Source organism: Aulostomus chinensis, chromosome 23 (genome assembly GCF_037954235.1).
Source record: "Aulostomus chinensis isolate RoL2024-O1b breed Wild chromosome 23, RoL_Achi_v1.0, whole genome shotgun sequence".
Taxonomy (NCBI): Eukaryota; Metazoa; Chordata; class Actinopteri; order Syngnathiformes; family Aulostomidae; genus Aulostomus; species Aulostomus chinensis.
Genome location: NC_141342.1, coordinates 16186929 through 16213775, shown reverse-complemented (window position 1 = coordinate 16213775; position 26847 = coordinate 16186929). Strand labels below are relative to the sequence as shown.

Genomic DNA, 26847 nt, shown 5'->3' with positions numbered 1-26847 from the left:
CCCCTGGTGAAATTCCTCACCGTCTAGTGAAATGATGTGACCTCACGTGATGGAGGAAGCACATAGTGGGTGAAGCGATGACCAGCTTGGTGGGGTGAATTCGCTTTGTAAAAGTAGGAATACAGTACAAGAACTACGGGGGGGGGGGGTGACCAACTAAATGGAAAGTCTTAGCAAGGATCTGGCTTTTGTTGCCAGATTGTGTTCGGTGGAAACCAAAAGCATGTAGACTTGAGTCAAGCTACCACAACCATGTGGTAGAAAATTTAGCAGCATTAGGGTATAAAGATGAGTTTATTCAATTTGTGTGAAATGACCCTTTAAATGAATGTTTTATGATGTTTATTCCTGTCATGGAGGTTTCTGCTGCATGGATTATAGGTTCTTAGGAAAGGACCCCTGCTCTCCTCCCTCCCCCATTCAACACCCGCCACCAGGACCAAAACCACCACCTCCCTCCCTCCCTCCACCCGCCCCGCTCCTCCCCATTATGGCGAGAGATAGAGAGAGAAAGAGAGGGGGGGTAGAGAGAGGCTGACTCCCGGCGTTCACATCGGGAGCGTTAAAGGAGCAGAAGGGAGACAGAGAGACTGACACAGCGCTGAGAATTATTTAGTTCACATGTAACCACCAGCGAGGGAGGAACACATCAATCACACGGAGTTAAAATGCCAGTCATCGATTGACCGGTGAACGGAATGGAAATAAACCAGCCGGTAATAAGAAGTTGTTTGATACGGGAGGTCGTGTGAGCGCTGCCGGCTCCGAGAAGAAACTCCTGGTAGGTTTGTTTTATTCCCATATCATGCTTTTCTTTTCTTTTTTTTTTAATTAATTTGAATCTTTTTTTTAGGTTTTGCTGTTCTCTGTTGTTGTTCCCTGCCGTTGAAGTTCATGCCCTCGGTTGCATGACTGTGTCTCTGAAGAAATGGAAAAGTTTCTTGGGTGATTTGACTGTGGGTGCGCTGTATTACACCGGAGCCCTCGCCAATATAACGGGCTCCATTCAGCGGCGAGGAGCCCGCTGCCCCGTAGAGAATGAATGGGTCACTATGTATTTTACCCCAACTGAAGAGTTTACTCACTTCTAATCAGTTAAAAGTGGCGGACAGCTGCAATCTTTCGAGTCGCTGCTATGCAGCGTATTAGGGGAGAACCTATTCAGCAGTTGAACATGGGGCTCATATTTAGTGATTGTGCAGGAATATTTGTCTCCTTTGCTTGCAGTAGGTTGCTTGGCTCTTCAACCGTGAGAGCCAAAACAAAAGGATTTCCCACTGACCAATCGGAGCAGAGGAAGCCCCCGGAGGCATGGAGTGGTCCTCTTCCCTCTTTGTCCTATACCTGAGACACCAGACCTCAGCCTGCAGCTCTAACCCATCAACGGGGACTTGATTTATTTCTTATATATAAATATATATATAAATATATATATATATCTGCTCTTCTAGGACATTGTGGTCCCCCCAAATATATGAAACAGTATAATAAACCAGGTTCTTAATTAGAGGTAGAATATCAGAATATGGGTGCTGATCAGATTATCTGGAATGATGCTGCCAATCTGGAGTCAATTCCGTAGCTTGATGAACGGATCCCATAGATACGGCTCAAATAAACCGCGTTGGAATATGTTGAAATGTAAAGTATTATGAGGTTGTTTTCTAGTTGTTGGATCTAATTTTGATGAAATAAAATCTCATTTTCCACAGCTTCATGTTGTAACCTGAAACATAATGTCAAAAACAATAATAATGAAGGGGGAAAAAAAAAAGAAGAACTCTGGATTCAGTATCAGCGAATACAGGCTCAGATGTGAAAAAATATGTATCGGTGCATCTCCAGCTAAAGGGATTATAAATCTATCGATGTGCAGACACGTCGCCAGTTCCAAACCTCAAGACAGCATGATCAACAAAAAGGGATGAAAATGCATGCGTTATAAACGGCATCACCACAAATCTAATACTGACACAAATCGACTATGTTTTCCTAGAAAGATTTTATTCAAAAAAATACAAACTTTGATCAGCAGTGGATATTTTTTGCCGGCTCGGACCACATTTACATCGTTTTGTGTCGTGAGAAGTGTATTCCTGCTCTGGGGGGGTCATCGCTTGCTCTCTGCCTCACGACATCACCCTCCCTTTCCCTCCTAAACAGTCTTTCTCACCTCATAAACACATCTCTACGACATGCTCTCGTTTCATTTGAGGGCTAATGCCTTTTAGTTAATTGCTGGGACATGCCCTCACGCTGGCTGGCGTCACTTTAACCTCTCTCTCTAGTTTCATGTGCGGAGGAATACAAGGGGTTTTAATTGCTGTATCTGAGCGTTCAATAAGGCGAGCGCTAGCGACCTGCCTTGAGGGTTTCAAAAATAACTTCATATGAGTAAAAGTGGCGGAAAAAGTACTCAAATATCATCGCAGCTTCTCATATAGAAGAATGATGCTTTTCTTCAAGTTATGTTTATGTGTCCTTAACTGTTCATCAGACACAAAAAAAACAAAAACAAAAACAGGATATTTTGGAGGTATCAGCTTAGCCCCCTGGGGAGATTATGATTTATGCTTTTTGTAGGTTTTTTTTGGGGGGGGGGGTCGTTGGTTTTTCTTCACATTACATTCCTGACTGAACAATTCATGTATTCATAAAATTAAAAAAACAAAACATAATCAGTCATGAAAAGGATCGTTAGTTGGCCGAGTGAACCACTAATTTGAAAATGATTCAGGCTTTATAACACGTTGTGGCAAGACACCCAAAATATGTGAGAGAGAGAGAGAGAGAGAGAGAGAGAGAGAGATGTCGGAGAGTGTAACTGCTTGCTTGGAAGTTGACACAGAGTCTGAGTGGGATGGAGAGACGTGGGCGTTCTGAATGGCGGGGATTCTCTTTCACGCCGCAATATATTATGATACAGTGAGCGAGATGCATGATTAGAATGATTTAAACGCCGCGACGGGGTGTCGTGTGCGTGGCCTCTAGCAGGCGCTTTGTTTTGTTTTCGTTTCATCTCTCCAACCACAGATTTCAGTGCAGCGCTTTGATAAACTGCAACGTCCGACACGGGTTGAGCTGTAATATTTCAGGCTGCTCCTTCTTGATTTAGATGCGGCGTTAAAGTTTCTCGTCGGCGTGATGAAGAATTCATTTAAAAGGAACTTAAAAGTTAATAAACAATGAATCACATTCATTGCCGGCCACATGCTGTCAAAATCTGCATGGGAAGTCACGCTTTGGGCTTCATAAAAAGAAAAAAGAGAGCGAGAGAGAGAGACAGAACCATGAATAATATTTATGTTACAACTCTGCTGTTAATTATGAAAATGTGGTTCTGCTGAACTTTGATTACATGTAAATGCGATCACAGTGGAGAGTCAACCTTTTAGGATGCGTTTGCCATCTTTGATTTTCATCAGAGATTCTAGTGGCTTACTTTCAGCTCCAGACCAGCAGCAGACTCTTAATTATTGCAATAAAGACAAAGAGGAAAAGCCTTTGTTATTGAGATCTGTGTTGAAGATCCCTCAGGGGGAAGGCAATTCAATTGAAATTGTAGAGGTTATCTCAGGGAATTAGATGAAAATGCCCTTTTTAAGGCGGCTGCATCATGAAAAGTGGTGGGGAAACATGCACAGAACTGTTGCCCTTTTCAGATTCATGGATTTAAAGTCATTAGATGGTGACAGTGATGAAATGTATCCTTGGTGTGTCTCAGTGTGAGTTCAAGAGAAAGCTGGGGTGCTCTTGCTTGTGTGTTTTCAGGGGGAGGGTGACTTAAACGGATGGATCAGCTTTTAAGAGGATCGTCCAAACTTTCATGGGAATTGTCTGCTGTTTCTTGTTTATTCAAACATTTTTAATTTTCAAATGGAGCCTTTATCGCCTCCCCATTAAATCTTGATCAAAGTCCTTGTTTGAAAGTCATATTTACTCCCGGATGCGTTATAATTTATCAAAATTTACTAGAAATCAGAAGCAAGAATGAATAAACATCGTGCTGCTCGACTTGATTTGCTGCCAGTAATGTTTTTCGCTCCATGTTTCCTGAATTTACCGAGAACACGTTCTCTTGCACCAGACGAGAGAACCGACAGTGTCTCATCTCGAAAACCTCTGACCAGTCCTTTAGATATTCCTTCATTTTCCCCGTGACTCACACATTCTTTGCCCTGCTCTGATAACTCTGACACCTTTTTTCCCCCCTCTTTGGGTTACGTCTCCTTCTTTCAGCCCGGGAGCCTGAAGCTGCAGTCTGTGTTTCTCAAATGAGGCATTTGACCTCTCTTTTAGGGGTCTTTTATTTCAGTCACTGCTGCAGGAAGCTTAGTGTCAAGTGGGGGGCTGCTATGTGTAGCTCAGCAGGGCTCTTGGGACACACACACACACACACGCATGCAGGCAGTGTCGAACACACACTAAAAATGTCATCCTCTTCAGTATCTCGACCGAAAGGATTATTGACCGCCTTATAATTTACCCAAAAGATGTCAGAATTGATCTTTTTACATGCTGGATCCCCCCAAAAAACATACATAAATGGTACATGGTGGTATTGGTAGATGATAGAGGATGCACAGAGATGCAGTTAAAGAAAATGACTCACCAATTATTTGATAATTGACTCATTATTTGAGTCTTTTTTTTCCCCAAAGCAAACAATTGCCAGACCATGAATAAAAGCAGTTTTTCTGTGGGTTTTTTTTGCAACAGAAAAGGATGAATTTTGAATTGTAAGACAGACAAAAGAAGTTTGAACACGTGAGTGTCTTTTAGACTTGATTATTTGATTATTCATGGAAATAATGGACTGATTAATCGATGATGAACATGGTCGTTATTTGCTGCCCTAATTGTTGCCTTGTCGTCAATATTTGGAAGTTTACCTCTGGGTCAGACACCCTGGCCCGCTTAAAGATGATTGATCAGTTCTGGAATGACTCGGCACATAACTGAAAAACTAGCTGGCAACATTTTTGTGACGAGTTCTAATCGATTATTCGTCAACCAAACATAGGGGATACTGGGTTCAGCCGCTTCCCTGCCTCTTCCTGCTCCGCCTTTTTAGTAGAACCTGGTTGACATCAGGGTGTGACAGTTCATATTAGCCAATAATGGCCTATCACAGGTATCGGTAGCAGCGGGGTTTTTTTTGTGTGCCTGCTATGTTCTCCAATCATATATAAACTTTCTTTTTCATTACACTGACATCATTGTTGACATCCATCCATCCATTTTCTACCTCTTATCCTGTTAAGGGTCGTGGGGGGAGCCTATCCCAGCAGCCTTCAGGCGAGAGGCGGGGTTTTTTTAGCTGGGAAATGCCACGATGACATAACTTTGTCACAGCGTTTGTTAATAAAGTATCGGGGATTAAAAACAACAAAAAAACAAACATGTGTTTTGGCCAAGATCTCAAAGTTGGAATTTGCTCACTTGCTAATATCAGCATCTCCCACAGAAATCCTGTATCCATCGAGCCTTTGCAAGACAAAACAAGCAATTAGAATTTGTTAAGTTGGGTTCTGGGAACATGAATGTTTTTTTGTATCTGCTCTTTGGCACTGACATGCGTATACGAATAAGAATTGACAGATTAATCGATGCAGAATCATGCAAAATATTGTTCGTTACAGATACGGATGGTAACAAATGCAAATGGTGGAACTACCTACACACATCTAGCTCATCAGTATGCAATATTTATGCATCGACACAAACACATCAGCTGTCAGATGCGATTTTGTTCTGTGCCGCTTGTATATTTAAAAGGAAGTCCTACGCTATTCAGCAGCCTCTCAAAAACATGTCAGCTCTTAAAGATGCCATCTTTAGCTATACGCCTGTCACCAGCAACCCTTTGTTGCATAAATGTTTCATAGTTAGACTGCTGTTGTGGCGAGCTCACATCTATGTGACAGCAGGCTCCAGTTTTAGACGCGATGATCAGTCCTGGAGATAGCATCCGGCTGTGCTCAAGTGTTGGGAGTTGGACTTGGAAAATAATGGTGCACGCAGGGGCCCCCGTGATGGATGGATCCTCCGACGAGGTTCCATTTTGTATGGGAATCGTGGATCAGCAGGCAGAATTTATGTGGATGTGGAGGAGACACCACTCTAAAAGATGCTTTCTTTGTGAGGCAGCAGTCCGAGGGTATATTTGTCAGCGTGATTGACGAGCTCGTAGTCATTAAGTTAACATAGCTGACGGACATTAATCTGCTTTTATCTCCAGAATGACTTGCATGGAAGTTTTTTGTAAAGTTATCGCCTCCTGAAAACAGTTCGACATCTTGCGCATTTACTTGTCTTTCCGGTTGTCCTTAGCCTTGCCTCGGAAGTGTGCGCGACGCACGAGACCCCGATCATTGTATAGAATCTGTCATACATTAGAACCTTTATTAAATGTAGATTCCAGCTTGCAAACGATCATTTTCGCTTTTTTGTTTCCACGTACAGATTGTATAATCTGTAGCCTGACTACATACAGGACACAATTACGTATGTAACGTAGTCTAGATTTCCTACCTTGCATGGGAAGCCTTGGGCCAAGTTTACACGCATGTTTATCAAGACATATATGTATACAATATGTAATCTAGATTTAGAGTTTCTTTTTTTAGGGGGGGGGGGGGCAAAATGGAACAAACCCATTTCTGAGATGGCAAAGAACAATGGCCAGAGCAAAGTTGTTGGAGAACAATATGGTGTTTCATTATCGTGATCTTTGACCTTGCATATGAAATGTCATAACTTCTTAATTTCATGCTTTGAGGCATTTTTTGTGAATTCTTAAGTTCTGACCAAAATTGTTCAGTCACTGACCTTTGATATGTAAAATCCAAACAGTTCCTTCTTGACTTGAAGTGAACATTCGTAGCAAATTTGAAGAAACTGGCCGAAGGCTTTCCTGAAATGTGACAAGGCTGATTTGAACAGACAACCTGACACGTAGGTCCTCCAGCCACAGCTGCCGCCAGCGCCGAGGCATAAAAACGCTTCATAAACTGTTGTATGTGGATCACTAAGTGCAAGAGCCGATGTGAGAGCACGGTATGAAAAATGAATGAATAAAAAAAAAAAAAGAGCTTGTTTTCGGTATCTGTTTCAGTTTCAAACTGTTTAGATGCTCTGTGTAAATGTGACTTTGAGATGATGAGTAAAAAGGTGAATCTGGCAACCCGGGAGTGCTGCCTCACACTGCCAAGTTAGGGGCCATTGCTCGTATTAATGATGCATGGGCGTCTAAACTGGCTGGAGTTTCCCCTCGCCATCTGTACCTGATGGTGCCACCTCGGCGGAGCCAGGCACACAAGAAGAGCTCGGAGTTTGATTAATGGCTGTCTGTCAAGGGATTTATAATACATATGCAGGGAAAGTCACTATTTACTTAACATATCACCGTTCGGAAACTATTTTCTTGGTCATTTCGTGCCTTTATAAGCCAAGCAAATGATTAACAGTGATATGAAAAGAAATATGAGAAGACACAGATAGGTAAGGACGTGAAGCAAAAATCCCCGGTGGGATTTCATCCAGGGATTTTGCAAGTTCTGGCAGGTTTCCTGTCTTTTTTTTTTTTTTTTTGGTCTTTTCTCAGTAATTCCAGAAAAACAATATCTGGTGTTTTTGGCCGACTGGTTGGATGAAGATCCGTCTCACCTCATATCAACTGACTAAAATGCAGCTGCATGAGATTTAAACTGGAGAAAATGATTTTATAGGTCGTTTGAAATGTTGGGCGTAGGCAGGCCTGAAATGACAGGAGTGACATTTAGAGCTTAAAACATTCCTTGTGTGGAAATATTATAGGAAATAAGAACAAAAGTACTGAATAAGTTCATGATCATGCTCTGAAATTCCCTCAGAATAAGAAATAAACTAAAGCTGATAGGTTCTCTGTTTTAACAGTCAGCTAATTTCAAATAGAAATCCTGAATTTCTTTGCCTTTATTGCAGAAAATTAAATGCATTCGGGCTTAACGTTGTTGTGCAGACAGAGGGAGCAATGCGAGCTGGGAAATGGTGTTCTTTTCTTCAATTTTCTTTGGTGGACCAATCAGTGGATCTATAAAATAATGTAAAGATCACCCCCCCCCCCTCACTGTCACATTATTAAACGAGCTCTGATAAATTCTCAGATTTTCCCTCTTTTCTGAAGCAATAAAAACTTATATTTCTAGTCACATTTGGTAGTGAAGTAAATGCGGCCTTGGCCATTTTTAGAGTTCCTGGTTATTTTGTGTCATTTGATTCACAATTCTGTTTTTGGCCACATGACTTTTATAATCTATATTTACTCAGCCAGTGGGTTATGGATGCTTTCATGTGTTCCCATGGAATCCCTTAGCTTAGCAGAAAGAGCCAGTATTAGTGGTTGTACGTGTCCCCAGTATCTGTCCTCCAGATGTCACTCTAATGGGCCTCAACACCGACCTACAGGGACCTCAACAATGTACCGCAGAGACCAGAGAAGTGTTCATTTTCCAATAACCTTTTCAATGAGCAACTGTGAAATCTCTCAATAGCACCGCCGTTCCTCTCCAAGAGACCAGCAAACCACTGAGATACTTTCTGAGATCCATTTCTTTTTTCTCCGTTCATTTTTTGCTTGAAAGTGGCGCCTAACACATCAGGAGATCTTTGAGTTATAAAGTGGACGCAGTCTTTCCAGCATGTACTTGTCTTGGCCGGGGGGGTTGCGGCGATGGGCGGATTTGATCTGGAATCGGGTGCTGATCCCGACATTATTCACTGACTGATATCGGGATGATGATGTCGATCCACGGACTGACCCAGATGTCCATATTTCCATAGGTTGCACCGGACCATGAAAAGACACCGTGACTGATTCAATCATACAGTTCCATCAGAGTGGAATATGCGTGGTGTTTTTTTCTTTTTTCCTACATGACGTCAACTTAAAAATGATGCCAACAAAAACGAAATTCATGATAACATCAAAGACAAAAAGAGCGGTGATATCAGCTTCAGTGTTGGCACACGTGCATCATGCCCACTTTGAGACTGCCTGGCCGGCTCAGATTAATGTTAGTATGGCGAATGCTCTCCAGGTCATATTTTTTCTCCGGGCCCATCCTAGTCTGGCTCTGATTGGATTCGACCCTGATATTTTGTGTTCATGCTCTTCCGCCATCGGGTTAATAGGGTTGCTGACCCATGATGTAGTCAACCGAAGTGTCATCTGTGCAGTATTCTTGCTTTTTCACTGCTCTCCCTCCTAACTTTTTTTGCCGACACATTGTGAGGTCGTTCAACCAGCTACTTACTACATTTGGAAAATATCTTTTGACACGAATGTTCACGCAGAACAGGCTTTTCACGAGTTGCTCCAAAACTCTACGTTACCTTTGAGCTAACCGTTTGCAGTGTGTGCCTCTATGGCTCGTTGTATGTCCACTTTTAGAAAGTCCCGGGGGGAAAAAAAAAATTGACTTCTGAATTCACTGCAACATAACGGGGAGTAGAATTAGCCCGAGAGCAGAAGCCTTTCAAGCTCAGCAAACACAAAACTTGCCACCTAGCTGGATGTCTGACCGGGATCAAAGGTCAACATTGAGTTCCGTTTACCAGACAGCTTTGAAATGTCCACCTTAAGTGTCAGACGCACCTGCAGGCCTGTTTATATTTTTCAGGCTGTTCTGGCAGTGAAGAGACACACTCTGACCTGGACCAGGTCACAAGGACTTTGTACTTCCATTCCTGCAGCTATCATTTTGTGGGATTATCCCTGCCAAGTTAATTTGGAGCTGGAGTTTTATATCTACGCAGGCAGCTGCTGCCAGTATAAACTTGGCCAAGCGGAAACATTTTTACACTTAACAAGATGGATATGCTGTAGTTATAACATTTCTCCTCCTCCCACCATTTGTCAGGACTTGCAGGTAGAGTTGTAATTAATTTTTTTTTTTTTTTCCTTTTTTGCCACAGTCTATTTCCAGAGCGGACTGAACAGATGCATTACTGAGATTTATGCTAAACCTCACACTCAATTATAGTGTAATTGATCCTTCAGTGAGAGAGGTGAAACATATTGGCAGTCTTAAAAATTAACATACCCATGTGTGATTAATCCTCTATTTTAAAAAGAGACATCTTTATGCTCACCCTTAATTTAGAGAATTAACCTACCCGCCTATCTGTAAAAGAGTATGTCCAAACTTCATTGCAGCGTGCTGCCGTATGTACTCTGTAGCAGCGGAGAAGATAAAGCTCAGCATCTTATAAGTTGAGAATCCACACGGTGAGTTAATATTATGGATCTGCTGGGATGCCCTCGAGTAACCTCTCTAAAATTGTTTGCAACAGGCCCGCTCCTGTGCGGCGAAGCATTAAGCCAACTGACTCGGTAATAGCTATTTTTTTTCCCCAACTTTTTCTTTTTAAATTCACACGTTTTCTTGGCAGTCATCGGCTAACAGTCAATCCGTGCTCTCATCCCCCGTCTGGGAGGAGGCAGTTGAAATGAAGCTATGGCTATTACTATAACAAGGTGTGAAATGCTGCACAGGATTACTATACATCTCCTGGAGAATGATTTAAAAAAAAAAAAAAAAAGATGAAACAGGAATCAAAGCCTGTGGTGCTTCTTCTCATCATAAGTCACGCATTAATAACTTGGCGGACTTTTTTTCCGGTTAGATGATGACTTGCTGGGCGTCAAATGGCATCTAACTGCATCGAATAAGAAGAAGAAAAAAAACAGCTTCATTTCTAATGACTGTAGGATGAGATAGATGTTTTATTTTTGGGGGGAGGGGGGGGGGGGTTCGGAGGGGCTGATGTGCACAAATTCTAATCATAGAACGATAAGTAAACAATTTAAGTTGATGGGACCTCGATCAGAAAGAAAGTTTCAAGCCTCATTTGATTTAATGAATGACTTCCTCTCTTCCTACTTGGCCAATCCTGAGCCATTTCAGATCATCATCATCACTTAGCAACTCCTAGAGATTCGTCTCCAGAGAACCAACATGTGTCGATGAGAGAAAGACTGCCCAGAATAGTCAAGAAAAACAACAACAACCCATGAAGTATTAAGGTACAGAAATTACACGTAATCCAGGAATTACATATAATCATATTATTGACTGCTAACTACCCGCCCCTCCACACACACGTTAGACTTAAGTGTGATTTATTTTAAGCAATTAATTTATGTCTTAATTACTAGCGACACTGAGCCACAGAATAATAAATCTACCTGATTACTTGACTTCTGCTGATTTAATTTCTTAATTCAAAATTGGATTATGTCCTTTTATGTTATGGCAGATTTAAAACTGATTTAAAGGACCTCAAACCTGTGATGCGGGGATTCAAAGCGGAAACATATCTTACATTATTACGTTTCTCTTCAAAGGTCTTTTTTCCTTTCCTTTCTACAATGAAAATAGATGGGAAGGAAGGATTACTACTATTAATACTTCCATTAATAGGCATGAATTATATTATATTGTTATATTTTTTTGTACTTTTTAATAGTTTATTGGATTGCATGCACTAACAGCACTGCAACAAATAAAATCGTACCGGGCAATAAAGCTTTTTCTGATTCTGGTTGTGATTCTGATTCTGAATTCAGGGAACTCACAGGGTGACATGAACCTTTATGGTGCCTTCAATTTCCAAGTTCTTGGTCAGAAAATTCTGAGATACCTGATGGAACCTGAGATCCCCGTTCGAAATGGCTGCTGCCAGCATGAACTGTTTGAAAATATACAGTTTGTGGCAGGTTTATGTCTTATTTTGTACACTGACTGAGTCATGCACACTTTACTGCTCAAAACACAAAACGGAAAAAGACGCAAATTGGAACATCAATACAAAGAGACATCACAAACCTTCACGTATCAACCATCGCTGGCCTTCATCGATATTTGGTCGCCGTTGTTCCGGCACGTTGGGAACGTCGCAGTCGAAGCTGAACTCGCAAATACGGTCTGGACCAATCAGTGGCTTCCAAGTACCTGCAGCTCCAGTAGACATCTTTTTCTCCACAGAACTGCCCTGAAACAGAGAGAGAGTCTAATTGGACGGTTGCTGCAGTCGGGACAAGCACAAAGGTGATCAGACCGCCCCTCAAGTTCCAGGAGTAACCCTTCATATCACACGCCACAAAAACACAGCAACAGTTCAGGAAGAACTACCTTGACATTTTGCACGATGTTTTACAGAGACAAGACTTCCACCAGACTACTCTCCTGCAAATTAATTTAATCACGCCAGAGACACTGAGTCATTTGTGAGTGTGTTAGCAGGATTATAGAAAACTATCAGGCCACTTTTCTTAACCTATTTGGTGCAGAGGTCCAGCTTGCATCAGTGAAGAACACGTGCCATTTTGGGATAAATTATTAATGAACATTATGTCAATTTGACTTAAAAAAAAAAACAAAAAAAACACTGGAGGAGGTTGAATGCGCTCTAAAAACTTTTCAGTTGTTGTTAAAACTTCTTTTTTTTTTTATTGAAATGGCCCTCTTTGACCTCGAACAAAAATAAATCCTGTATTTACACGTTGAGCAGATGTGTCATAAAAACACATTTAAATTGCGGTTTACCAACTTTGAAGTGCCCAGCAGAGAACAGTGTTGACAGATGTATCCTACAGATGTGAAAGGGCATTAATGGGGAACAACAAGCGGCTGGAAAACTGCTGTAAATTTACGTTCCTGTGCAAGCAGGTTCAGGTTCTCCCCCTGTTTTCCTGTGAGCTGATTTGGACTGGAGCCATTATGCTGCACTGTGGACTCAGAGGCATTCCACTGGAAACAGTAAACATTCCCATTGGATTAATTGCCAACTGCTTTCAGCCCGTCTACTTCTGTCAAAAGGACAGATTAACAGTAGATTGAACTTTGGTCCATATGGAGGGTTCCCGGCATTCAGACTCACGGAGGAAAGCAGGTGCAGTGAATGAAAGCTCCTTCTTGGTAACTTCCAGCATCTGCAAGTGCTGGAAATGTTTTCTCCAGTATATCTGTGTTAATTTTAGTACTGAAAAAGTACTGGTATAAGCCCAAGATTGACACCTTCAATTTCTGGTTGGCCCATTTGCGGTACGCCTCGCTTTCATCCACCTTCTAGGAAAACAGATCTCTAGCCGAGTTGCTTGGTAAAAATGTCAGGGGCTACATTTACCAACCACATTTTTTTTTTTTTTTTGGTCAATTTAAAACACAAGCGATGGCCCTTAAGTATAGAAGAAGCCGATTGGCACACATTTCACAACAAACTAACCCAAAAAAAAAGAAGTAAAAAACTTCCTCCTACGCAGCAGTGCTGAGCCTCCGTGAGTGATATATCACGACTTCACATTCACTTTTAATAGTTTCCTGTGTCAGTCAGCTTTCTGCAATGCTGCGCTCTCTTTTATTTCCACCTACATGTCAAAAAAAAAAAATGAACTGCAGGACAGATTTCACAAAGAATACGAAAGTGTCTAAAGACAAGAACATCTGACCGCTGACAGAACACTAGACAAAAAGATAAAAGTCGGGGAAGATCTATTCAGCAATAAGAAAGATATGGAAATAAACACGAGGACGTCCCCAGGATTATTAGAATTCACCGGGGTATTCTAAAGTTAGATGATAAGTTACAGGCACATCACAACTAAGTTCATCCTGATGAATTATTCATTGGTTAGGAGCTGTGCTGATATATTTTGCCTCTCTTATTCCTTTTTATCCACGCGGAAATTTCCTGATTGTTTATTGTGTTAAAGATCATCATTTATTCATGATCTGATGTAAAGTAGACCCCCCGTTTAAGACGGTTTGTTTGAGTTCCTCTCATCTCTGAATTCTCATATCCAGTTCCACTTGAGACTCGCATGTGTTGAGACCAAAGCTCTCCATACTCCCCTACATATCCATTACTGCAATCAATAATTTAAATGGCAGCTATTGTTCTATTTTTTCTTTTCTTTTTTCCCTTGCACTTTTTTAATGACACCATCATGAGCACCTCGGAAGGAGTTCTGGTCTGTGGGAGCAAAATTAAAACGATGAATAAAAGATAAGAAGACGGAGCAAAGTGCTGAACTGGGAATGTGCATGAGATCCCAGTTGAGCTGCAACTACATATGACTCCGGATGGGTGGTGTGGTGTGTGGTGGTGGTGGTGGTGGGGGGGTGGGGGGGGGGGGGGGGGGGGGGGGGGTTCTCAGCCACCATCCGTCTGCATTGATAATTTGATCCAGCGCTTCCTTGGCCGGGCCACGTTGAGGTCATGGCAGTGGCAGGGGCTTTGTGCATCTTCCTGGAGATTTGATTGAGTAGTTTTGTGTGTGTGTGTGTGTGTGATCTACAGTAGATGGATGAATCCGCTGGCAGTCATACGGTGAATACTGATCCTCTCTGTCTTGCTTGTGTCATACGGTTGTGATTTACATGACCTGAGTGGGCGGCGGCCCCCAGGGAGCCTCGAGAAGGAAGTGACTTATATGACAGATCATTCAGCTCCTGCTCGCTCTATAATCACGGGACTGTGTGGTACATTGTAGAAATGTAGCCCGCTGTAATCCCATTTCCAGATGTTTCACTTGTGCTCCCAAAATATTGTAAGGATTAATTTCATGCTTGAACAGTCTGCTTTTTGTTCTCACTCTCAATGACGCCTCTTCACATTGATTTCATTTATTTACATTGATAACCCATAGTTAGGGCTGACATTTGTCATTCTTATTTCAGAGCAGAGCACTTTGAAAAGTGAAGAAAGGATCTGTAGACTGGCATGCTGCTGTTCAATGGCAGTTATATACTCAGAGGGTCACCTCCCAATTTAGTGGCTGAAGGGATGATGAACTGAAACACGTGGGTCAAAGGTCAAGTGTCACTGTCACCTGAAATATACACAATATTTCATATTTTGCACAATATCTCAGTGACACCGCGAAGGAATGTCTTCAAATTTTGCATTATCGCCCACTAGGACTCGAGATGAACTGAAGGGAGCCATGTTTATTGTACATGACAGGAAACAGAAAATGTAAGACAGTCGAAAGAAAAGAACAAAAAGAAAAATATTAGGTTTTCGAGCGCACAGAAATTATTTAAAAGCACTTTTTAAAAAGCAGTTATTCCCAGTTTGTGAAGAGAACACATTAAAATTCATCTGGCAAATTACAGGGAAAAAAAAACAAAAACCCTGATAGAGGACAAGGGCAGTGTCATCAACAGCAATTTATCATCAGCTGTCTCCAACCAATCAGCACCTCGCCTCATTGTCACATGTCAGGCTGACGCGCGTGGCTGTACCAGACTGCAGTGGCCTCCTGCTGAACTTTAATTATTGTGAGTGGCCTAGTGGAAAAACATTTTTTTTTTTTCAGCTGAGACAGCGATGACACCCCCTCCTTTGTTCTTCTTTCTGGCGGCCTCTGTCACGCTCTCCGCCCTCACAGTGCTTCCTGTGTTTTTGGTGGACTTCAACCAAAGTCCACTCCAGGGTTCTGAGAATGTGAGCGTGGAATGAGCACACGGTTTCAGAGAAGTGAAATTACAGCAATGGCATGTTTACAGCCTGTCAGCTACCACTGGCTTTTACAGTTGTCTCATCAGCTGGCAGTGAAGGAAACTGACATTCTGCTTACAGTCTGATCATACAGTAAAGCTGCTTATTCTATTCTTCGTGAGGACATCTTCTTGGATGATGTGACTGCGGTCTTAAGGAGGAAATATCTTGAAAACAGGAGGAACTACTTCGAACATGCAAGTGTCTCTGAACAGGAAGTGATGAAACACTGTGGTTAGCATACTAATTTAATTACTGCATGAAGTACTAGCTCCATTACAGGATTACTGGCACTAAAAAGTAACTAGCAGTCACAATATGTCCTTTGCAACTCCTCAATAAAGAGTAAACTTACCTTACGGACATTGTGGAGACTCCACAGTTGAGGGTAGCACAAAACCAGCTCCAAAAAAATATTTGCTAAAATTATGGGAAGCTCGAGAAGAAACTTGTCACAAGCATTAGCATTAGAGGCTCAACGCCTGCTAGTGTTTCGGTGGTGTAATTGCGGCGTGACACAGCCGGACCACTGCAGAGAAATAAATGCTTCGCTAAGATGTAGGTCACATATTTAAGGCCACAGCCAAGCACAAGTACAAATCAAGCTTTCACGTTCTCATTTGTTTAGAAGTGTGACGCAGGAGCTGAAAAGGGTTCCTCAAATCGTTCCCTATCGTCTGCGGCGTTCCTACGGTACGTACACAGGTTTAGTCAAAGCTTAGAGCACGTAATGACTGTGTGTGTCTTCAGAGTGACAGCGGATGGTGAATGAGTCTGGTGGAGTAGGTGGAGAGTGGAGAGCACTCCTGGGCTGCTGCTGCTGCTGCTGCTGCTACTGCTCTCAAGGACTCTGTGGACAGAATGTGCTGTTCTATTCTCAAGGTTTCCCAAGTCGGTTCATCATCACAGGTTGTTCATCCGTCTATACTTTGAATTCCTAACGTACCAGTAAATTCCATGTCGTTGCCTCCCTAAAATAATCGCCCGAGTCATTTTTTTTCCCCCCCAAGTTTTCAGAAAACACAAAAAAACCTGGAGACAAAACATCATAAGGAGTTGATTTAGGTACGAAAAAAAATGTCACAAAAAAAAAGGCCATTGGTAATTATCTTAAGAAGGTGACCATGTGTATTTCTATGGATAGAGTGATACAAAATACCGCAGGAGGGACAATCCCATATGCACTGCGCGCTCTTGTTTATCACTTATTTACAATGTACACTGTGTAAATTTAGAGTACAAATCTTTGTTTGTTTACTCTCTCCCTCTCAGTTTGCCCTTTCATGATCCAGACATAGCTGGTTTCGCTCATGCTAATATGTTGTGTACTCTGTGACTCATTTTCCTCAGAAGTTTCCACCGATATTTCTCATGCCTTTACAGTAATACGGACCAGACTGGTTGTGCGCAGAAGTCATACAGCATCCCAGTCACCCACACAACACTAATCTGCCTATTGATTCTGTAGATAAGGGAAGTTAAAACTGTCATGCCATGCAAACAGCTCGGAATAACAAAAGATACTCTGACATTTAAAGGTCCCGCGAAACAAAAAATTCATTTTCCAAGTTTTAATCCTGCGTTCACTGTTGTTTATCTCATTTAAAAAAGCCAGTGTCTGCATCATCGTCTCGGTATTTCTCTCCCCCAAAATAAGTAAAAGCGGCTGTAAAACGGTTGATAAATAATTTTTTGGAGCAACACACAACCTGCGAAATGACTTGTGTCATGACTGTAATATAATCAATTTATTCTGATAACATTTGGAAAATCTTGAAGAGCGATTTAATAATTCATCCACTTGGTATGCCAGTTGACAGCAAATCGAAAGCTGCCAGTTAGGATTAAATCAGTTCATTATTTCAATAATTCAGTAATCTTGCCAGTTTTGTTTTTAAGCAAAAATGCTAAGAATTTGCTGGTTCCAGACTCTCAAGTGTCCGGATTTGTGCTGCGTTGTCGTCATTTGTGACAGAAAATCGAGAATCGTGGGATTCTGAACTGTTTTGAGGAATTGGAAGATGCCACGTATAGTTCAGGGAAATTATGATTCCAATTTAAAAAAACAAACAAAAAAAAGTCTTTACTTTTGTCGGAAGATTCATTGAGCACATTCGGTTCTATTGGAAATATCAGCGGCGAGTCCTTCTCTTCACGATTTAACCAGAAACAACGAGACGGCTCCTCCAAGGTCAGAAACATATGGTGAGACGCTCGATTCTTGTTTTCTACACCATTTTTTAAAAGAAAAAAGCAGGACACTTGAGTATAACTGTAAATGTGCTTTACCCAATAGAGGGGGGGGGGGGGGGAATCTTTTACTCTTCTCTAACAGTCCAAGATGAAGACAATAACTCAGGAAGGTCTGTGTGGATATCTTAGATAGTTCTACAATTTTCTGTGAAACGGCAGTGTCTCTCTCTCTCTCTCTCTCTCTCTCTGGCCCGCTAGAAAGAGAGAGAGTGTTGGCGCTTTGCTTTGAATCAAAACAAAAAGGGCATTTTAGGGGCTCATCAGCAAGCCATGCAATTAATTTCCTTAATTTGAAATGCCAGGGAGCGAAGGAAGTAGGACAGCTCTCTCTCTCTCTCTCTCTCTCTCTCCCTCGCCAGGTATAACAATCATTTTCCGCTGTGGTTTGAAGAATGAATTATTCAAGTGCTTTGGTTTTTTTTTTTTTGCAACATCTATTGTGTGAATACAACCTGTTGTGGAATATAACCATAATTCATGCATGTTATTGGAGGGATATTATTAACCTCCAAGTAAAGAGATGTTTCGTATGTTTTTCAGTCACCTTTTTTTTCCCCTTGTATAACAGAAGCTAAGAAAGACAATGTTCAAGTTTACGGCTGCAATACAGCCACTTTTAACGGTACAACATTTCAAATAGATCCTCAGTGCATTGCAGCTTTTTAAATTTGTTTTATTTTGACAAAGAAAAGGACGGCTGAGCAAAGAAGAAAAGGTGGACAGCAATTATGTGTCAGTGTTGGAGCTAAAATGAATTGCTTGGACCAGAGTTAAACAAATCTGCCTGATTGGCTGAGTAACTGATGAGTCTGTGAATGACAGGCGAGACAGGTTTCCCCTCTGATGACTTATTAAGGCCGAAGCAATTTCATCTGCACCACACAGGGAGGGAACCATCATCCCAGCATGCAGACCATTACAAGTGATGCCGTTGTCTTTGAAGTTAATTATAATCATAATGAATCGGAGTGTTCTGGCTAATGTGGAGGATTCTTCAAGTCTGATGACACTGTTTGACTTCAAGGTTCTTTAAGTTGGGAGTTACTGGATGGACGAGGGTAGCTGCCAATTAGCCGGAATCAGGGCGAACTTCAGTCAAATCTACTTTAGTTTCACATTCGGTGTGAGGAGGTCAGGGCGCCTCATCTTCAACCGGCAACAGTCTGGCTGTTGGACAATCAGAGGACTGAAATCATGCTTGGCTGTCTTGCAAGTGTCTATTTTTTTTTAAAAAGGGCTTTTTCTCTCTCTCTCTCTCTTTTTTTTTTAAATAACATAGAGCTGGAATAGTACTTTACATAGTTTGGGTATTAATTTTCACCATTCAGAGGTCAGAAAGCTCCAGCTGCCCTTGTAGCACATGGAACAACTTAATAAGACAGACGCTTGTGGCCTTTATCAGGGTCATCAGGAAACACTTTACAGACATCATTTATGTCGATTGGTATTTAGTTAAAAGGGTAAAAAAAGAAAAGAAAAGGAAAAACAGGAACACATTGGTTCAACCAATCAGACCGACCGTTTAAGAACAACTGTTTAGTACTGCAAAATAAATTTCAATTAATTTATACCACATCACAACGCTACAACCAAAGCATCTCATGTGTCTCTTCCTGTAGTGGAAAAGAACCACATGAGATGGGTTACTCAGGCTAGTTAAGTATCTAGTAAATGTCTAGAGAAATTGTGACAAGAAATATCCCAAGCAGACAGAGAACCATCCGCACCGCCATCTGTCTTTTACTCCATGCTTGTTCTTGAAGTCTGCATGTTTTCAGCTCACACAACTCTGAACCCCGCCTCGGCTCTCTTACTTCGCTAAATAATTGCAATCTTAAACGGTTTTATGAGCAATTTAAAAGCAAAATGAACTTTTGCACACCCGACAGCCTGCTTCAGTACGGAGAGGGAGGAAACCAGCCCTGAAGTGGGCACGAAAGGATCTTTTACCCTTGAGCAGGTGAAGTTTTACATGAATTCTCCACACCAAATTCATCTTTTAATCAAACCGTAAATTCTTAGTTTTGGTTTATTCCAGGTTTAAACAACCCACTTTTCTTTCAACAGCTTTCCTTAATCCACATCTCCCTTTGCTTCCTGCATGTATAATTTGTTCTCTGAAACTACATGTGAATGTGTGAGCTAGTGGTTGTACAGCTCTAACATATCATTTATTTACTTATAAGATTGTCACAATGAAATACAATACTTCAATAAAGTAAAGCTCTTTCAGTGTCACAGTAACAAGAAAAACATCCTTGGCGCACCTTCTTTTCTAGCACTGGAAAATTTCCTCCTTGCTGTTTCCATACCTCCACTACTATCAAATGTGCTTTATTGCTCATTTTAACCAACTTTCCCTTTAAAAATATTAAATTTGTTGCTGTTTATCAACTGTAGTCCAACAGACAGCTGCACTGTGTAAAAATATAGACCCCCCCCCCCCCCCCAACGATTGTGGATTTGAAGCTTTGTCCGATGTAGCAGCGCGTGATGCAACCTTGTGTCCTCTTTGTCCATTACCCTGCAGCCATATTACCAGTTCTGCTTGATTTAAGCTATTTCATCACGTTTGATGGACAGGAGCGGTGTATTTGCCGTATGAATAGAGCGGATCAGTCAAGCTGCCAGTCAGCCGCCGCCACACTGAGCTGACTGATTGATTCAGAGTGACATTCTCGTCAATGACTCCTCGTCTCTACATTCGTTTCACCTCTATCTCGCTCCATCTTTAACCTTCGTCCCCTGTACTTCTGTCCATCTATCTTAACACCCTTGAGCACAAGCGCCCCATTGACTTAATGAAGGACACAGACAGTCAACGTGCTAATGGCCTGATGACTACAGATGAGTGCGTATGGCCATCAGTAGTTATCAGTGGGCTTGGTACCCGAGTGTGATCGCATCTCACCCAGCAGTAACATGTTAAACTTGACCGGGTCTCACAGAAATGACCACAAAAAGGCGTCCAGTCAGTTGTTCTGCTTACGGGTGTTGCTGGTTTGGTCCCCCGTGTTGCCTCCGGTCTCAGTAGCCACGCGAGTGTGTGTTTCCTGATTGCTGTGCTTGCGCCTCCTCTGGCGGAAAACAGTGTGATGCTCTCACACGCTATACGTCCCCCTCAGTGACACTCCTCGCCACCAGGTGACAAGATACAGCCTGCGACTCCACGTGTGACGGAGGAGAAGTGTGGTCATCAGCGGGGCACCCCAGAGCAGCAGAGAGGGTGGAGCTATGGAAATACGGTACAACCGGTGATGTACAAGTAAAACACGGAAAATGCGGGAAAAGGTCAAGAAAAAAGATTTATAAAAATGAAATCGTCACAAAAATGACCACAGCCCGTTAACGAGGCGACAAGATTAAATTCCAAGACTGTAAATGCTCTAAAATTGGATCACTCACATAAAGAGACAATAGGCCGTTTCCATGGCAACGGCACAGCCCCACTTCTGCGCTGATGGGGTTTGTATGTATTGTTACTTTGTATTTAGTGATTTGGAGGAGATTCAATCAACTGGCGGGTATAAAGAAAAGAATTGATGGTGGCGAGTTGCTCGTGTCTGGACTCACACTGATGACTGAACGAGGACGACAGCGAGCTAAAAGCTAAATCCGGTGACGGTCATGGCTACCGCCACAGCAGAGACAGGGTGCCTGCAACAATTAACGTTACAAGCCTGAAGCTGGGCATCAACTGGCATCACGTGGAGGAGTTGGTGAGGCCGCTGACACAAAGCCAAAAGACAGAATGGATCTAAAACTGAGTCTGGAGATTTGACAAGATCTCTTGAGATCCCAGGTAAAAGCTCCAATGCATCCAGTTCCTGCTGTTGCAACATTCCAGAACCAGTTCACTGTGTTGTCAGTCAATTATCTTATTTTTACAATGACACTGAGATGTGCGTAGGAAGCCAGTTGGATTCTGTTTTTTTAAGTTGTGAAAGAAACTTTCGTGAAAGAGACTGAGATGTGGAATCGAAACACCCGTCTCCCTCTGCAAACTCAGGCTTTTAGACTCCCACGTTCTATTTTACTCCCACAATATCTGACCTCATTATTTTGCATTTGATTAATTTCAACATGATTTAACCCAGAGCTCAAGAAATGCCGGATATTTTCAAAGTCTCACTATCGATCCAAAACATTTATCGTGATTGGGATTCTTTTTCTTTCTTTTTTTTTTTTGCTGTGAAAATTCCCGTATTTAAGTATTTAAAAAAAAAAAAAAGACTTATCCTGGTGAGCAAGAAGTGATCATATTTTAAAACCTATACAGCCTTTTTTTTTTAATTAAGTGACAAAAGAAAAACCTTTCTGCAAAAGAGGGGTTCATTTTCTGGATAAAAAGAGAAAAACGACATCAAATATTAATGTCTATGGTTGCAGCTTTTTGCGGCTAAACCTCTTTGTTAACGACTGCTCTTTTACTGGTTAAAAGTTGCAGAGGAACTTTTTCGGAGGGTTGGGAATCTGTCTTTTTCTTGTTATTTTCTTCACCTGACTTTTGCTGCGGGGTGATGCTGAGGGCTCAGCTGGGGGTAAATGACATTGCTTGAGCAGGGAGGCAGGCGCTCTCCAGGCGTCCTCTTATCAGCCCTGCCACAAGCTCCACAGATATACAGAGCGGTGCAAAGCCTGTGGGTGACGGGGAAATGTTAGTTGGGGCGGGGAGGACACACAATATCAGCACCTGTGAGGAGGAGCAATGACTCACTTCCGTAGTGGCCTTATCTGATGATGTATGAGAGCAGGTTTAACATGCGCTACGTCAGCAGGGTGGCTGTATTGGTTTCAAATGTGAAACAATACCAAAGGCTTCAAGCATAATCCTGAACATCCCACTCATCCTTTTTAAGTGTCTCAGCTCTGTTGGCTTTTTTTTTTTTTTGGGTCTTTATGTTGTATTGTATTCACTGCCATGATATTGGCTCAGCTCCAGACACAAAGAGAGCTTCATGTGGCTTGCAGGAGGAGCATTATCATTAAAGATCCACAATTCTTTTAGCCCTCTTTTATCTGTGGGTGACGCTTGATCTGAGAGGAATACCATTTTCTGATAATATAATCCCGTCTCCGGTCCAGATTCCTGTTTCTCCCCAGGAGACTTGGACACACAGCCCTGTCATTTCTAGGCTGAATGCATTCCGTGTCCTTATCGCTCCCCTCCATATTGTGACTCCAATGCACAGGGAGGATAGGAGGATGGACTATGAGGTGCTGGGTTAGCTGTGCTGTGTGATTTAACAGGAAGTGGAAGAAGAAGAAGAAGAAGAAGAAGAAGAAGAAAAAGAAGAAGAAGTTGTCATTTAATTTAGGTTCAACCTTGCATAACCTGATTTATTCATCAGCAATTTGAAAATGTCGGCATTTCCGAGAAGTAGTTTGTTCTCATTTATTGGTGACTCATACTTACTTACTGTTTGTAGGATTACACAAAAAACTTCCATGGTGGGGGTTGTTGGGTATTATGAGCACACACATACATATATGTATGTATATATAAAGAGAGATTCTCTCTCTCTCATACACAGATGTATGCTATACATGCCATATACAGTAATGTATACATATCGTAATGTCACCAGGATTTCCTCAGCTTTACAGGTGATGATCCATTCTTCTCTACTAAAATGGAAATATTTTCCAAAAAGTCTACTCATAGTTTTACATCAAGGAAACATCTGGGGACTCAAAGGAGCATTTTGTTTTATTTACAGATGTTTCTGTGGAAGTTGCTTTATCAGCTTCGTCATAACTTGAGTCTATTGGTGTTGACTGCTGCTCTGCCCTCAGTCGCCTGTGTGTTTCCTCATTTCAGGGATGCATCAGCAGATGAGGTGGGCTGTTCATCACAACCCATCATGCACATCAGCAGTCAGTCAATTTACCACCACAGAAGCTACTATGTGACTGGCTCCTACCCAGTAACACCCCCGTGTGTGTGAGCTGTGACACCCGGGACTCGCAGGCTGCGGACGCCATGACACAGATGGACTACAAATACACCCTGCTGGGCTCCACGGCAGACGACTACAGGAAGAGACCCTTACTTCTACAGGTTGACGACACACCCATGAACCTGTTTGCTGTCCTGGAGGTGAAACGGGAATTACCTAAGAGATGGAGCACCCTTGGCAGCTTCAGGAAGGTCCGGCTCTACAGCTTCCTGTTTGGCCTGGCTGTCATGTTCCTCATCATGGCCTCATACATTTTGACGGGGGACAAGAAGGGTCTCCTCCTCACGCCTTCACCCTATCATTTCAGCAGCCTGGTCAGCCCGGGACCCTTTGCCTTCAACCTCTCGTCAGTCAAGGACTACACACATATCAAACTGGTGGTCAAGTCCATCACATCTAAGGTGGAGTTTCGTAGTAATCGACAGCTTCCAGAGCTCAAGGCACTTGTTAACAGCGAGCAACACGTGAGTCTCCATCGAATTTTGATATCTATCAAGCCGCATTGAGGATGCAGATTAGTTTTTAATGTCCTTAACTGCCTTAATAAACACCTCCGTGTTTTATAGTGTTTTATTATTAAACTAGAGAGATAATACTAATAAATTAAATGTGGCCCAGCTTTCTATTGAACTCTCTTCTAATTGACAATGACAGATGTGCCTTGAAGCGCCCTTAGCGCTAAGTGAAAAGGTAATTCAAATTCCTGCCCACATGCTGTCTACCCAAGGTTCAATACAGCCTCACCACAGTTATTCTCCACTGGCTGCAGTTTCTAATTTAATTGATAAAAAGATAAAACTGCTGGAAATCTTGTATAACACGTTATGTCACGCCAGATAATTGCATATGTCTCTACCTTTTTTTTTCCAGAGGGCGATCTAAAGCTCAAAGTCACCTCGCAATGATTGTCTGAGAGTATATTTGTCTAAATTCTTGTCAAGAGCAAACTACGTTATCTTACTATTATGATATATTGAGTATAAAATAAGCCTGTCTTATAACATTACGTAATTTTGTTACGTGAAGTGTAACCGCATTTTTTCCGACCAGGAAGACTGACTTTGCAGTGCACACACGGTGTCTGTCTCACCTCAAAACCTGGTCCAATTAATTGTTCATTCTAATGATAATGGCTTTTTTCCCAGAGCTGTTGGCAACATAACTTTCTTATTGGACAAGCTAACGAATAGGAGTGTGGCCCGCAGGACAATCGATTCCGCATCCGTGGATGGATGCGTCATTAATTGTCCCTCAAGTAGCCGTGGCTCACAGGCAGAGAGAGACAGTCCTGGTAGCAGGGGTCTGTCGTTTCTTTGATGGGTTGAAAAAGTGATGAAGAAGTGAGAGAGAGAGAGGAAGACTATGTCAGATATGAGTCGCCTCTTCTCCACCTGAGGACGAGTGAATCAGCCTCAACCCTCGGGCACACTGCATCACATTTATCATTCATTAAGGAGGCCAGTGCACCATCAGCCCCCCCACGGAATCATTAGCCGGTCAACCGCCCTGAAATCTTGATCCATCAGCACCGAGCTTATAACTGGTTTCATCTGAGGTGATAAATGGTTGAAAAGATCATTCCAGATCGCCGCGGCGTGATCGGCAATGTTGACGCGACAATGCATACGTCAAAGAAACATTTAAAAAAAAACTTTGCAATGTTTTCGTGGGGTTGAAAAAAAAAAAGTCAAAACGTCTTTAAAAGTATCAAATATAAATCAAGAACTGGGACTGCAAAGGGTTAATATCAATAACTTAGTTATTCATTTTTCTTTCATGTCATCGTCTTCACCAGCGTCCGGTCGTATTTCATTTAATTTTCATCGTTCCACCGGATTCAAATGGAGACTCCCCTCTGCCTTAGCCCGTTGCCATGGTATCAATTATTACTAGTGTGTATGTGCTCAGACTGAGACAGCACAGTTGCGGCTAAGCTAAAGGTCCAGTCAAGTCAGACTTCAGGGTTTAAAACTGGTGTGTTTGACTGTTTTTTTTGTCTAACCTGCTTTCTGAAATGTGAATACTTTTAGCTGTTTGTTTTTTTTGGAACAATGCTGACAAATGAATAGATTAAAAAAACAATCTCATCTTTTCCCCCGCCTGTTTTCAAAAGAAAAAGAAACTATCCCCTTGTCAAAGGAAGAGATAAAACACATCAGACTTTGAAAATTGATCACTGGTATTTTTTTTCCTCACCCTTAAGGCCAGTACAAGAAAAACATATCAATTTTGAACCACCGTCTGCACGTGTGCCTCTCTTGAGGGTTTGTCCTGCAGCGCCGATTTCTCACAAACATGTATTCAGATCCCACAGATGGTGTTTGCTTACACCCGCAGCAGCTTGTATATTTAATTGTTTAACTTATCCGGGAAGTATTTATCTTTCATCATGCAATCTTAGCAAGAATAACCCCGAAAGTTTATCGGAGGTTTTATCTTCTGGGAAGTCAAGTGACTCAGCAGCTTAATGAACTGCCTTGTTTTGGTCTGTGTGTGTCTTTCCAGATGTTTTCGGTTATCCCCCGCAAATTCCTGCCTGGTGTCAAGAACCCCTGCTGGTATGAGGAGTACACTGGGAATATCACTTCAGATCCATACAGGACAAACTTATACGCTCGCTATTCCAGGCGCTTCCGTACAGTCTTTCAGCACTTGAGGAACACTTTCCGAGAACACTTGTTTCACCGTGACGGAAAACTCTACCGCATGCGGTGCCTTCCTTATTTCTATATCATTGGCCAACCAAAGTGTGGCACGACGGATCTGTACGACAGACTGAGACTGCACCCTGACGTCAAGTTCACTACTTTCAAAGAGCCGCACTGGTGGACCCGCAAGAGGTTTGGTGAGTAGGAAAAAAAAAAAAGAAAAAGAAAAAGAACAGAGGATTTGCCATGTTGGAGGCCTCCAGGCTGGTAATGAGACCCCGAGAGCATTAAAGGTGTGAAATGTGGCTCTGCAGTGGCAGATCTGTGTCTCAGGAGCATAATTACATGAATCATATCTTTATGGCATGTGGATTGGGATTCTATCATTTTTAAACATTGAGCGATCTATCAAAATCTTGGTTTTTTTTTATTTTAAATTG

At 42.1% G+C, this 26847-nt stretch overlaps 1 protein-coding gene across 4 annotated transcripts in view; it reads left to right on the top strand.

Moving 5' to 3' along the window:
* Nucleotides 1-528: 528 nt before the first annotated feature.
* The window catches only part of chst15b (carbohydrate (N-acetylgalactosamine 4-sulfate 6-O) sulfotransferase 15b), a 40787-nt gene continuing 14468 nt past the window's right edge, over nt 529-26847 (top strand). Inside the window, exons 1-3 of one of the 4 annotated variants that reach the window (XM_086194452.1) lie at nt 529-781; nt 23621-24223; nt 26265-26604. In XM_086194452.1, the coding sequence (XP_086050578.1) occupies nt 23783-24223; nt 26265-26604 (781 nt within the window). In that variant the 5' untranslated portion in view covers nt 529-781; nt 23621-23782. Of the gene's footprint in view, nt 786-10918; nt 11069-21519; nt 21602-23620; nt 24224-26264; nt 26605-26847 lie in introns of those variants that run through there. The other 3 variants (XM_086194453.1, XM_086194455.1, XM_086194454.1) reach the window with 3 other exon arrangements.